Here is a 14,062-nt window from a genome sequence, read left to right on the forward strand (position 1 = left end):
GGTATGTAGTCTGGGAGTACTGGGAGTAGTCTGGGAGTACTTCTGGCCCCAAACCTCTTCCTGGTATCTCAGGTTGAGGCAGTGGTCAGGAGTGCTTTTTATTAGCTTTGACTCATATGTCAGCTACTTCCATTTCTGGAGATAAACAACCTTAAAACAGTGGTGCACATGCTGGTAACTACCAGGCTACTGCAGTGACTACTGCAGTGCAGTCTACATTGGGCTGCCTTTGTATGTAGTCTGGAAACTGCAAATGGTACAGAATGTAGCAGCCAGGTTGGTCTCCAGGGGTACCCAAAGACACCACATTACTCCCATTCTAAAATGACTACACAGGCTGCCAATATGTTTCTGGGAAAAATACAAAGTGCTGATTTTCCCCTATAAAGCCTTGAATGGCTTGGGCCCAAGGTATTTAAGAGGATGGCTTCTTCTTCATGAACCCCACCACTTATTAAGATCATCAGGGGAGGTTCAGTTGCAGTTGCCACCGGCTTGTTTGGTGGCAACCCCGAACTGAGCCTTCTCTAGGATTACCCCAGGACTTGGGACACACTCCCAAACAAAATTAGATTCCCCCAGTCTCTGTTGGTTTTTAAGAAACAGCTGAAGACATACCTTTTTTAATCAGGCTTTTTAGTTAATGAGTTTTAAAGTTAATTTTATTTTTGTTCTAAACTGTTTTAATTGATTTAATGTTTTTAATTGCTCTTTGTCTTTTAAAATTGTAAACCGCTCAGCAATTGGTATATGGGGCAGTATAGAAATGCACTAAGTAAATAAATAATATGTGGGAGGACTGAGGAGGGGGAACATATTCAGGAAGATGGCTATCTATTGATCTTATATACAAGGTTGTGTATATTTTACATTATAAACAGCTAATTGCATATTTTTTTAAATGCAGATTCTCTCTTCAGAAGATATGCCACCCAAATAGCTTTGAATTCATTCAGTCATTTTGTGCCGTTTATCCTGCTTCCAAAAAAAAAAAAAAAAAAAGGCTGTTAGTCATTCAGTAGGAAGCCAAGAAAACAAGAGTTTTGCAAATGCTTCCTCAAAGTTAAATTTGTTTAAATTTTCTTGAGCAAACACTACCACTGCTTAGCTGACTTCCAAGATTTCTAAATGATGTGCAGTGAATAGTGGCAAGTTCTAAATTCTATACTATTGAGATGCTGAATCCACAAAGCCGAATTCTATGAATTCTTCAGGACAAGGAAGACTGAGCAGCAGAAAGGGCAAGGAGGCCTTCCCATCCTTTCTGCCCCCGGATCTCAGTAGCAGCTGACCCAGAGTTGCAGGTAAGCCAGAACAGAGCCCTCACCTTTCCTAACTTAGGAGACATAAAGTCAAATTACATGTTATAAAAAAGTGTGTGCATGCTTAGCATTTCTGTGCTTGGTGGGGTTTTTTACAGCAAGTAGTAGCAAGATCAGGTCCCCACAGATCTGGACAGTGGTCAGGTGGAGGGGTTTTTAACCCTGCCTCCTGCCACCATGGTATCAATCCAGATAGCACCCCCACAGCTGCCATTTGTTGAAGGGTAAAACGTTCTCATCTGTACCAATTATTTCTTTTTCCCCTTGACAAATAGCAGCCATGGAGGAAGCGGTCTGGATTGGAACCATGGCGAGAGGTGGGTGCAGCTCCCCTATAACAGGAGCTTTCTTGAGGAAAGACATCTAGATTCCTCACAACATTCACAATGTGTGTGTAGAGGGAGGGAGAGATTGACTGGAAAGCCACAAGGAACAACAACATAGCAGGAGGAAATGAGCCTTGGATTTGCTCCCATATCAGCCCCTACAGATTTCCTGCTAGTGTGTCCCATGCCACCCAGAGTCAGGGAGGAGAAATAGGCTTTGCTTTCACTGCAAGTATCTCCCAAGTGTAAAACCATTGTTTTATCCTACATTCACTCAAAAGAGGACCCCATGGAGCTGAGAGTTAAACCTCTTCCCCGTACTCGCTAGCCTTAGGATCAAACCTGGACCAACTTTTACAGCCCCAGGCTGGTCTGTGTTTCTTGATCACACAAGAATGTGGACTGTTGTGCAGTGGGGAAGCAGCTTGCCTAGGAAGCAAGAGGCTGTTAGTTCGAATCCCCGCTGGTGTACTTCCCAGAACACGCCTAGTAAATACATATTGTAGTCACCTATACCGGGCAGCAGTGATATAGGAAGGTGCTGGAGGCAGGTGCTCACTTCAGTGACAACAGCAAAAGGCATCATCTCATACTGTGTGGGAGAAAGGCAATGGTAAACCACTCGTGTATTATACCAAGAAAACCACATGGCTGTGTGGTCGCCAGGAGTCGACACCAATTCAACAGCAAGATCTTTCCTTTATACTTTGCTTGGCTTTACCTTCGCACTGTCCACTGAATGTGTGGTCCTGTTTCCCAGGGCTGCTCTTCTTATGAATCCAGTCAGTATCATCTTCTGTTCCCTGAACCATGCCACATGCATCAGCTGGCTCAAAATCACATTGGTCCAAAAGGGTGAGAGAAGTTGCTGAAGAAGAATTTTTATATATATATTGTATATGAAGAGACCAAATGTAAATATCTTCCCACTGACCCACCCAGCCACCCCTTTTAAAATAAAAACCCCCAAACCCAATTTTACTGGGTACCCAATATTGAATTATGTTCAAAAGGTGATATGTTACTAGTTAGTCTGGAAATTCACTGTCTCAGTAAGGACTTACTGCAGTTGTACATGCGATTGAGTCGTTCGAGATCAATAGAGCTAAAATCGTTTCGCTGGCCAATAATGGAATTGTATTCTGGTATGCTGGTAGTCATTGTTGGTAAACTCTCATTTTTAGAAAAAGAAAATGGACCATAGTGCAGGATGGACTCATAATCATAGGGAGTATTCAAGTCAGTAAGAAGGTCAGTGCCATATTTCTTGAAGTTGTACTCTTGACCTGTAAAATGAACCAACAATTATGATGGTGGCCAATTCTGATTCAAACACTGTAGTTCTAGGATTATTTTGGAAGTTGCCCTCTGCTTTGAACATATACTTGTGAAAAAGTTACCCAAGGAACTCAATACATATCCTATCAGTCTTTATCCCACTTGTTTGTTGTAGGCCTGCTGAGGTTTTCCAAAATGAATGGCGCCAATCTCACCACATATCACAAAACCAGAAAAAGGGCCCTGGTTTTCTCCACACTGGTAATGGCAGCTTGATCTTAAGCACACAAGCAATGTTTCTACACAGCAGTTGGCTCAACAAAATGTTCCAGCACTTGTCCCAGGTCCTGCCAATTCTCTCTAAAGTGCAGGTAGGTAGGGATGATTTAATGGACAGTGTGAAAGGGCAGGAGTGGCACCTGAATCTCCTCTGCAATATATATATGCACAAAAACACACACATACATATGTATATACTCATATGTATATACTCATATATTCCATGTACACTTGGAAACAATGCAAGTAGCACAACACAAGTACCCATACACGGTTTCAAATCTTGCCTCTGAGACCTCTTGCCTCTGCAGTACCTCTGGGTCCGCCTTTCATGCTGCTCAGCAGCCCCAGTGAATCCCTAAACCGAAGTTCTGTAGTGTGGAATGTCAACCACAGGCAGCAAGGACAACAGTAGGAGGAGATGGTCAAGAAGGTATATGAGAACTTTAGGGTGTGTGTGTGTGTGTGTGTGTGTGTGTGTGTGTGTGTGTGTGTGTGAGAGAGAGAGAGAGAGAGAGAGAGAGAGAGCGTTTATCATTCCAATAGAAGCCTATAGCAGCAGACTATACTAAGTGGGAAGGAAGACCTTCAAGAAGATAGCGATGACTTCAGCACCACCTGCATGAAGAGGAAGAAAATGGTGGTGGTGGTGGTGGTGGTGGTGGCGGTGGCGGTTGGTGACCTGTGACCCCCTACTGAAAGGCATGTGCTATCTTGGGCCCATTAGTTTATGAATTGTGCTATCTCCCTGGTGCATGGACCCAGGATGTGGCAGGTTAATAGGACAATATTTCTATTAATGCAGCATACATCCACACTATCCTCTTTTGCAGACACATCACAGCACATCACACTCATGTTCAGCTTGTGAGACCCACTGCAATCTCAAGGTCCTTTTCACATGTGCGACTTGCAAGCCATTCACCATTCCTTACCTGTACATTTGACTTTTTTTTTGGTCTGAGTGCAAAACTTTGAATTCCTCTCTGTTGATTTCGGTGTGTTAGTTCCAGCCTTGTTTCACATTCTATCAAACTGATTTTTAGTGTTAGTCCTGTCTTTTGAGCTGTTATCTATCCTTCCCATTTTTGCGTCATTTGCAAATTTGTAAGAATTCCCTCCACCCTTTCTTCCAAGTCTCTCATAAAAATGTTGAAGAGTATCAGGTCGAGGACAGAGCCCTGCAGTAACTCACTCAAAACCTCCCTCCGGTTCAACAAGCTGCCATTGAAGAGCACATGGGTATCATTTCCCAGCCGTTTGTGAACCCAAGTGATGGTATCATCATAGATCCCCCTTTTTACCAGTTTGTCAACCAAGATGTCATGGGGATCTTTGTCCAATGATTTGCTGAAATCAAGATAAATCACACCCACAGCATTCCCACAATCCACTAAATTAGTAAACTGTTTAAAAAAGAGATAAGATTAGTCAGGCAGGTTTTATTCTTGTCAGATCCATCTTGGCATCTATGGATTCTATGCATTTTTATCAGGAAGCTTACAGATTTATAATCTGTTCTAGTTATCTTCCCTAGTATGAAAAGCAGAGGGCTTTTCTAGATGACCATGTATCTCCCACCCCACCCCACACAGCTTCTCCACAGCCCCTGTCAGATTATCAGGCAGGCTCTGAAGAATCCCATTCTCTCTCCTTGTGAGTTTTGACTCTGCCAAAACTCACCTCAGTGTTATACAGTGGTCCCTCTACTTACGAAATTAATCCGTTCCGAATGCACATTTGTAAGTCGAAAAGTTCGTAAGTCGAAAAGCGGTTTCCCATAGGAATGCATTGGGAACGGATTAATGCGTTCCGGAGCCTAGAAAAAAGACCCAGACCCCCAGTAAGGCTTGCAAACTGCACAGGAACATTTCTTTTCAAGAATAAACAGGCTGTAAACAGGCAGGCAAGTCAAGGAAACCGCATGTAAAATTTGTAAGTCGAGGAAACCCCATCTAAAAATTTGTAAGTCGAAAAAACCGCATCTAAAACCGGATCTAAAACTGCCGTTTGTAACTCGAAAAATACTTATGTCGAGTAGTTCGTAAGTTGAGGGACCACCGTATTTACAGTCCTGCCTGTCAGCCAGCCCTAACTTTCCATCTCTTTTCATGACTTCTTAAATTCTGCCCCTCCAAGTTGCAGTTTTGTGGAGGCAGCTCCCAAGGTTCTGGCAAAAAAAAAAAAAATTGCTTCTACAAGCCTTAAATTTTCCTCCCCCTGTTGTTAAGTTCCCTGCAGTAGATAGAGCTCTTTCAATCACTTCAAAATCCATTACAACCTGCAAGTGTGAATACTTGTTTGTGTCATGGCTCTGTGACCAGTGTCCCCTCTAACAGAAAATCCCAGATGTTCTTGACTACAACTCCCAGCATCCTCAGACAAAGCCCACTGCAGCTAGGGATTCTGGGAGCTGTAGTCAACAGCATCTAGGATTCCCTCTCACGAGGAACACTGTCGGTGACCATTTTGAACGTTCTATCTCCTGAGTTCACACACACACACAACCTTGAAAGAGCAATTTTGGAATCACCAAAATGAAAAAAGGTGCATTGGAGGATTGCAAAAGGAAACCATACATGTCAGCAGAGAAGATAATCACCAATGTGTTCTCCAAAGTATCTGTTTTACAATGTTATCTGCAAAGCCAACCTTGGATGTGCAAGCATCTAATTTTCTTTTAGGATAAACAAGGCAGCTGCAGTTTCTATAGTCCAGATCTGTCCGTGAGATTAGAAACCAACCTGGAGCCACGTGGTCCCACCAGATTTTAACATAATCATCTCGATCTGTCCTTGTTTGCTCATGGAAGAGTCCCAGAGCATGTAAGATTTCATGTGACACAATGCCTTTGTGGTCACACCCAACACCAACAGAAAGGTTTTGGCCTTTATTTGTAGCTCCAACTATAGACCAGCACCTGAAAGACATCAACAGAAATAATGGTGCTTGATTGCCCCTATATTCCCAGGATGAAGACACAGGCATAGCAGCCAGTTAGTACTTTGGGCCACAATGTTATTAACTTGACACTTTTATTTTGAAACATGACTAAAGATAACACCACCCCCTGCTACCAAAGTGAGGATACCACCCAAGTGACACAACCCTGGCTGTGTGCAGCAGATTGGTAGCACAACGGATCTTGGTCCCTCGTGGCCCATGAACCTTGGCTGTGTGCTGATGAGGTTCTTCAGGTCTCACCAGCCCCAAGCTGGTCAGCACTGGCACTACTGAGACCACCAAGGCCCCTGAGTAGCTCACCCAGAGGTGCACCTTTGGAGCCCCCCTCCCCCCCAGTATTGTTAACACATTTTTAATGTGACCAAACCACCCAGGACAGACTAAAAAAGATCTGCAGGCCCCCAGGGGGTGTGGAGGCCCTGGACTTTGGCCCCAAAGTCCAGGGGTAAAATCAGAGGAACTCGCCTCTGAGCTCACCTTGCTAGTTAAGGTTTTAGGGGCTAGCTGGTTTGGAAAGCCCTTGATTCTCCTGTGCTGCTCTTCTCCCTCCAGCCACATACACTCACCCTGCAATGGTGACCAAAGCAATCCTAATTTACAGCCAGGCCGACTTCTGGGTCCCATAACCCACCAGTCTGGAGCCTGACCCTTGCTGAGACCCGAAGTAACTTCAGAAAAATGTTAGCAACGAACCAAACTGTGAGTTCAAAAGCAGCTGAGGGAGAACCTAAGCAACAGATCATGGCCAAGTCACAGTCATTTGTAAACACTGGTCTGGACTGGAACTGAAATTTCTCCAAAGGTAAAATTTGAAAATAATTTCAGGAGCTTCTAAAAGTGTACAGTTTTGCAGAGACCACTGCTGTGCCTGTAGATTCATCCTGGTGCTTGAAAATGCCACTTCTGTTCCTCTCAAGGAGAAACAGCAGAGAATTTTCACAGGGAGTTTCTCCACATCCCTTCACGAGAAGAACCTGAAACTGCACTTATGACACTGTGCCTCATCCAAACTTCTCTGAAAGAAAAACTGGCTTAAAGACCACCTCACCAAGGTCTTGTGACTTACCCAGCAAGCTTCTCAAATTTTATAAATGATCTCTCGCCATCATATGTTTTAAAATTGACACACGATTTTAAGCGGAATCCTTCAAGTGCTTTAAGAATCACCCCTTTGGCATTTAGATCTAAAGAAAGTAAAATTTATAAAACTATTGTTACCATAAAGCAGGCCTGCTCAACTCTGGCCCCGTAGCCGTTTTTGGACTACAACTCCCTTTAATCCTCAGTCACAGTGGCCAATAGCCAGGGATTATGGGAGTTATAGGCCAACATCTGCAGAAGGGCCAAAGCTGAGTAGCCCTGCCATAAAGTTTATGTTTCTGAAGACTGGGAATGTTTTATTCCACTTAGGTGAATGTCAGTATGGGGGCACTTAATAGGTGGCTTTATTTGTTAGTGTGCAGTATTCATTCAGTTAAGATAGAAAGCGCTTCCTTACATGAATGCAGTACAACTCTAGCCCAGGGTTGCCTAATCTGACAGGAAAGTACCGTCACTCTCCAGCTGAATTTCTCTTTGGCCCTGAGATCCTTTAGCCAGAGATACCAGGAACTGGACTTGGAACCTTATAGATGCTGTATAAAACTGCTGCTCCATCACTGAGCAGCCACTCAATTTAAAATATTTATTTATTGTATTTATTTATCAAATGTATACCCCACCCAAACTTAAATCTCTGGGCAGCTGTTGTATTTTATATTCCTGTTAGGTTATTCAGATTTTAAATACTCAATAGGTATGATTTACTGACTATTCTTGTCTTATGGACCACAACTGGAATCTATGGGTTCATGTGTGAGATGATATCAGACAGAACTTTATATGATGCATTTTATAAGTGCCCATCACTTCACATCGTTAGCTGCTGATCGCAGTGGCAGGGAAATGTGGTACATGTACATCAAAACATAACACCACCAAGTAAGTTCTACCTGATGTCTTGAAAGGAGAAAAGGGGAAAAGATGTTCATTTGCTGCATTTGCTGGCAGCTGCATAATTATGATAATGTCTAGTTCGGCCCTAAAATTTGAGGATGGGGAATAGAAGTAAGCTTTATTCTGTACTAGGGATGTGCCCAAACTGGCTCGGGCAGCCATGGGCGAAGTGGGGATTGGTTCCTTTAAAGAGCAGGTAAGTGGGTCCTTCCTTGCTCCTCCACTGCCCCACTGCTTTTCTGGGCAAGGAGCTCACTTCACAAAAGGCCTGGTGCAGCTGCGGCACTGCTCCCAGCAGCCTGCACACAACATCAGCATGCACATGGCCTGTGAGTATGGGTTTGGGCACATCTCTATTCTGTACACAAGAAAAGGGATGTGCTGGATCATGTTCATGGCTATTATAATGATTTCATGTAGCAAGGGCTGTTAACTGAGCAGAAAAAGTAACATGGCCTGTCCCTGTGCCCTCATTGGACACAGGAACAGGCCATGGGCAGCATTAGGGTCCAACCAAGTCAGGCACTAGCCAATGTCCCATGCCTATGAAAAAGCCCACACCTGCCTGGCCAATCCCTGAAGCCCTGGAGGATCATCTGCTGCCGCCGTTGCTCTCCGCAATCCAGGAAGCCAGGCCCCAGTGGGGAGGCTTACCAGTGGTGAGAAGCAGCAATCCATTATTAATGGTAAATGACATACTGCACAATGCTCTGGAGGCACTCCATGCAATGCGGGTGCTGCTGTGTCTTTATTTATTTATCATTTTTTTAATACTGTCTGATATGTTAATCTCTAGGCGGTGTCTTCCTAATGTAAACTGCAAAAGCGCAATTTGTGCAAATGCTGAAAGTCAGCACGGAGACTTGTCTAATAGCATGACCAATGGAAACAAATAGCCGTGCGACCGCCCTTGTGCAGCTTTGGCATTTCTGCAAGCATGCACAGCTTGCATTAGAAAGATGCAGCAGTGCTCATGTTGCAGTAAACATGCACATAGCATTGCATGGTATGTCAGTCGTCATCGTTGTCATCGTCGTCACCACTTCTCTACTGCTTTTCAACAAAATTTCTCAAAGCAGTTTAGATGGGGGATGAGGGGAATAGTAAGAAGAAGAGGCAATCCACCTGCCTCCTCCCAACATTATCATCTACAAATCCAAGATGTCATCCTCCCAGGACAATGCCAGGGTGTGGGCGCAAGGGAGGAGAACTGGTCTTGTGGTAGGAAGCATGAATTGTCCTGTTTGCTAAGCTAGGTCCACTCTAGTTTGTATTTGAATGGGAGACTACATGTGAGCACTGTAAGAAATTCCCTTTAGGGCAGGGCTGCTCAACTTCGGCCTACCTGCAGATTGGCTATTGGCCACTGTGGCTGGGGATTATGGGAGTTGTAGTCCAAAAACAGCTGGGGGGATGAGGCCTCTCTGGGAAGAGCATCTGCATGCTTGCATGCAAAAGTTCCCAAGTTCCCTCCCTAGCAGCATCTCCAAGATAGGGTTGAGACTCCTGTCTGTAACCTTAGAGAAGCTGCTGCCAGTCTGTGTAGACAATACTGAGCTAAATGGACCAAGGGCCTGACTCGGTATATGGCCACTTCCTATGTTCCATCTGGGAACTGTAAAAGAGCACAGATGGGAGAATGAGAAAGGTTTGCTCCTGCCATTGCTCTGCTCTCCACAGCCACCCAGTAAGTGAAGGCCCAATGGAAGGAGCAATTGGGTAATGGAACCAGTTACCTGAAGGAGAAGTGGATTCTCTCTCTCTCTCTCTCTCTCTCTCTCTCTCAATGGAGGTTTTCAGGCTGAGGCTGAAAGCCATCTGTTGGGGATGTTCTAGCTCTGGAGTTCCTACACTGAGCAGGAGGTTGGCCTAGATAGCCTAAAAGCCTACCCACCCACCCAGCTCTGTGATTCTACAGCCTTGACAGGAAGGTGATCTCTAGAAATCAGTCAGTGAAGCTTTTCACAGCATAGAGATGTTTGTCACCCATAGAGATGTTTGTCACACATAACAACTGCCCTTATCATCAGGGGCAGGGAACAGAACATGAACTATGCCCTTTGCAGAACAGTCTGTAAACTCTCCAAGGTGAAGCTGTGGTAATTATGGGCATGGCATTCTGCAACAGGATTGTAGGTGATTGAAACCAGTGTTGCACAATCTGTGACCCACCAAGCTGAACACAGGCCACCAGCCACATGTGGTGAGGCACCAGGGCTCAGTAAACTTCTCTTTTTGCTGCCTGTCTGGAATGTCAGCAAAGAGGGTGGTAGCCCAGCACCTGTGGGCCATATAATGATTCATAGCTGGCAGGCTATGTTCAGCTTGATGAGCCATAAACTGAATGGGGACAGTGGATATTTATCTACTGCTTTTCAACAAAAAGTTCCCCAAGCGGTTTACATAGATATAAACAAACAAACAAATAAAGTAACTGTGCTTAAAGATGCAGCCTTTGTCTCCGTCCTTTCAGTGGTTAAAATAAGTGTCAGCAAATGACAGCCATAGTTCCCTAAAAGGTGTGATCTGCCCCCTCCTGTGCCAATCCTTTCTCTTTTCCCTACAACCAAATTTTCCCTACAAATTTTCCCTTTCTCTTTTCCCTACAACCTAGGATTTGCAAACAAACACCCTTGAAAAAATTTGCCAGCCTTATCAAAGCCTTTTCGGAATCCTTTGGGTGCTATGTCTCAGCAGGAATTTCACAATTTGCTTGAAATGGTTTTGCTTTAGGTGAAATTTGGTGGTAAGTCAAACCCATGCTCCCCCCTGCTAAAAAGAATGAGAGGTATGTTCACTCCCTTCCATTCACTTTAACAGAGTTTGTCAGGTGACCTTTCTGGTGGATATTGCCCTAAGCAACTTGAATATGTATACTTCTGAGGGTTCCTAGGTAACTCAGTTATTGTGGATATTTGATGCAATGTATTTGCTCCACAGATGAAAATGTTATCCTGAAGCCACAATGGGATCAGATTTTGACCTGGAAAGTATTGCGTCCTGATAGGTTTATTTTACCCAGGCTGTCAGACAGAATGAAAGGAATGGGGAGCTTCCATCGGCACTTCTCATCTCTCAGGGCACTACGTTGTCTCTGTTGAAAACAGGGAAAGATTAAGCTTAGATTATTTTACCCTGTGGCAAATAGAACAGTCTGGGTTCAATAAGAATAAAAGGTATGAAAGTTTACAAATGACTCACAGGCAGTAAAATGTCCCCCTGAAAGAGACTCAGCCCAGCAGCTGAAAGGAAGGCAGTTAGGGAGGTATTTAAATCAAAATGCAAAACAGGATTCCCTGCATAATTAAAAATAGACTTTCACTGTTGGAAGATGTTTACAAAAACACGCTATAACAAAATGACTCCACTACTTCTGTACAAAAATGAAGTAACCCGATACTGCTATGAAAATTCACATCATCAAAATGATCATGATCATGCAACTCACAGTGATAGATCATAAACAATTGTTGTGCATAAATATCTCTCTGAAGAGATCATGGTAAAAGTCCAAAAATAATGGTTCTTCCCATTGCAATGGCTGCATACACAATGATGAGTTCCACACAACTAGATGACTATAAAGCTAAAATAAGCCCAAAACTGTTGCAAATACTGGCAACTGGAAAACAGATTGTCCGAATTTTCTGTTGCCCATTTTCTTCATCAATTCCAGTCAATATGGCAAATTGCAATATGGCAAAAAGAAACTATAATACGCAAGGCCGTAAATAACAATCCCTATTAAAGACGGAAGAATTCACTTGGGAAGGAGACATGGAGTTTGGAAGGGAAGGGTGCATGTGCTTCTCTCATTTGTTTTTTCTTCTTCTTCTGAGCTTTCACAGACATCCTCAGAAAGTCTGTAGGTTTTTTGAACCTCTTGGGAATATTGGAGAGAAAAAATGAACTTCAGGTAAGCTGAAAGGAGTTTCTCTCTCACTCTTAGTTGTATATAGAGCAAAATGTAGTCACAGAGAAATATCCATCCAGTAAATTTGTTGAATTCTGTTGAGAAGATTGCTCCTGTTATATACTTTTAAAAGTTTTACTGAGACCTTCTTAAATGATATTCTTGTCCAGCAACAGGATTGATTATAACAATGCAAAAGTAGTTCTCAAAACCATTCCTAGAGGGTAAAGGAAATATCAATTTAGTTTTGGCTCTGGAGCATCAGTCTCCAGGACACACTGACAGCCAGCCAGACTAATTTACTCTTTGAGTAGTCCTATTGAAATTAAGTAGTCCTTTATGAACTCTTGAGAAGTACTATTGAGCAACTTAGTCTGGATGTCAGTCACTGACCCACATCACAGATCCACAATACAGATCCACCATAAATGGACAATGTCAAGAGCACAGACAGCATATTTAAAAAGAGCCACTGTGGAAAATGCCAGAATGCTGGCAGAGACATAAAGAGCAGGATTCTCACACTTGTTTGCTTGCTTTTATCTTTCTTTATGACTATTTTAAAATATTGGGGGGGGGGGTTGGGGGTTAAGATTAACTTTCTTAAAACATGGCATCTACAAAATAAGGCAACTCGCCTGCATTTATTTCTGGGATATCCTTTCTCAGCTCACCGGCATCAGCATCTAAGCAACATAATAGTAATAACGTTAAGTTTCCGATCCAGTGGTTCAGGCCTTCTCCATTCTCAAGTCCCCACGAACACAAAATGATAACGTTTTGGCAGGACAGTTTTAGTGAGTGCTTACCATCTTTCTGTGTGAAGTGCCTGACCTAAAAGAAGAAGAGAAACATAATGTGGTCATTGTGCTTGGCAGCTACAGAAAGACACAATAAAGCAGCAACACTCGTGTGAGACTTACCGAAAAGGAGATGCAATGTGCAAAAAGCATTATGAAGCTGAAGAAGTGGGAGACAGTACTGGAAACCATGGCTGAAGTGGCTGGGAGAAATCGACCTGCTAATCTCTTATTCTCAGCATATAAAGCAGCTTGTTGAACTTTTGCAGTGGCACTCAAGTGAGACAGCTGGAGCCTCCCCCCACCCTTGGGTGTTACCAAAATTACAAACAGTACTTTGCCACGCAATGGCATTTTAGTACCATTGGCTGAAGTCCACCTGCAAAACATCTACGTGAGGAACCAGAGCTGTTTGTACTTCCTTATCTTGTGCTGCAGGACCACCTCCAGCAGTGGCTGGAAGCAGGCATGTGTCACAGTTTGAATTCACCTTGCAGAATCCACACAGCTGTTATCTGTCTGTCAACCTCTTCTCACAAAATTAACTGAAATGAAAAGAAAATCAGTTTTGTAGAAGAGGATATTTATAAGGGTATCATGGTCTCCGAGCTTAGCCCTCCTCTTTGCTAATAATTTATGTGAGTTCACAGAAACTAAGAAGAGAGGGGACATGACTCTGATGATCCAATCATGTTTGTCAGTGTCCACCACAGGTTGTGCTACCAGTGCTTCTGAATATCATATGGGCATTCTAAGGATGCTTGCCTGAAGCCCTCAAATTCCTAAAAGCGCCCCTCCTACATGATGTTACTGCACCCAATGTGTTACATTAAGTACTTAAGTCTAGCTGGGTTCACTGCTATGGATCTTCAGCTTCCTATTAAACCTTTGAAATGCTTTTTCCCTTGGGTTAAGCAAGGGACTTGTTTCAGATCAGAAGATTAGGTTGATAATTAACACCCAATTCTATGAAGAAATACACTGCGTACAGATATAACACAATCGTTCTTCAGAATATGCAGCCTCCGTGTTGACTTGGCTGTAAAGTAACTAATGTAATATCATGTCAGTGTCAGCGGAATTATCATCTTAGCATTTAGAGCAGGGTTTCTCAACGTGTGGGTCCCCAGATATTATTGGACTTCAACTCCCATAATCCCCCGCCCCAGTGGCCTTTGGCTGGGA

At 43.5% G+C, this 14,062-nt stretch overlaps 1 protein-coding gene across 1 annotated transcript in view; it reads right to left on the minus strand.

Moving 5' to 3' along the window:
- LOC128334038 (meprin A subunit alpha-like) overlaps positions 1–13,069 on the minus strand; it is a 30,406-nt gene extending 17,337 nt beyond the window's left edge. Inside the window, exons 1-8 of the mRNA XM_053270311.1 lie at positions 13,001–13,069; positions 12,716–12,911; positions 11,366–11,406; positions 11,183–11,258; positions 7,236–7,353; positions 5,950–6,125; positions 2,713–2,934; positions 2,370–2,516 (exon numbers count right to left, since the gene is read on the minus strand). Coding sequence (XP_053126286.1) covers positions 2,370–2,516; positions 2,713–2,934; positions 5,950–6,125; positions 7,236–7,353; positions 11,183–11,258; positions 11,366–11,406; positions 12,716–12,911; positions 13,001–13,069 — 1,045 coding nt within the window. The remainder of the gene's footprint in view (positions 1–2,369; positions 2,517–2,712; positions 2,935–5,949; positions 6,126–7,235; positions 7,354–11,182; positions 11,259–11,365; positions 11,407–12,715; positions 12,912–13,000) is intronic.
- Between the last annotated feature and the right edge of the window lie 993 nt (positions 13,070–14,062).

The sequence above is a fragment of the Hemicordylus capensis genome, chromosome 1 (assembly GCF_027244095.1).
Source record: "Hemicordylus capensis ecotype Gifberg chromosome 1, rHemCap1.1.pri, whole genome shotgun sequence".
Taxonomy (NCBI): domain Eukaryota; kingdom Metazoa; phylum Chordata; class Lepidosauria; order Squamata; family Cordylidae; genus Hemicordylus; species Hemicordylus capensis.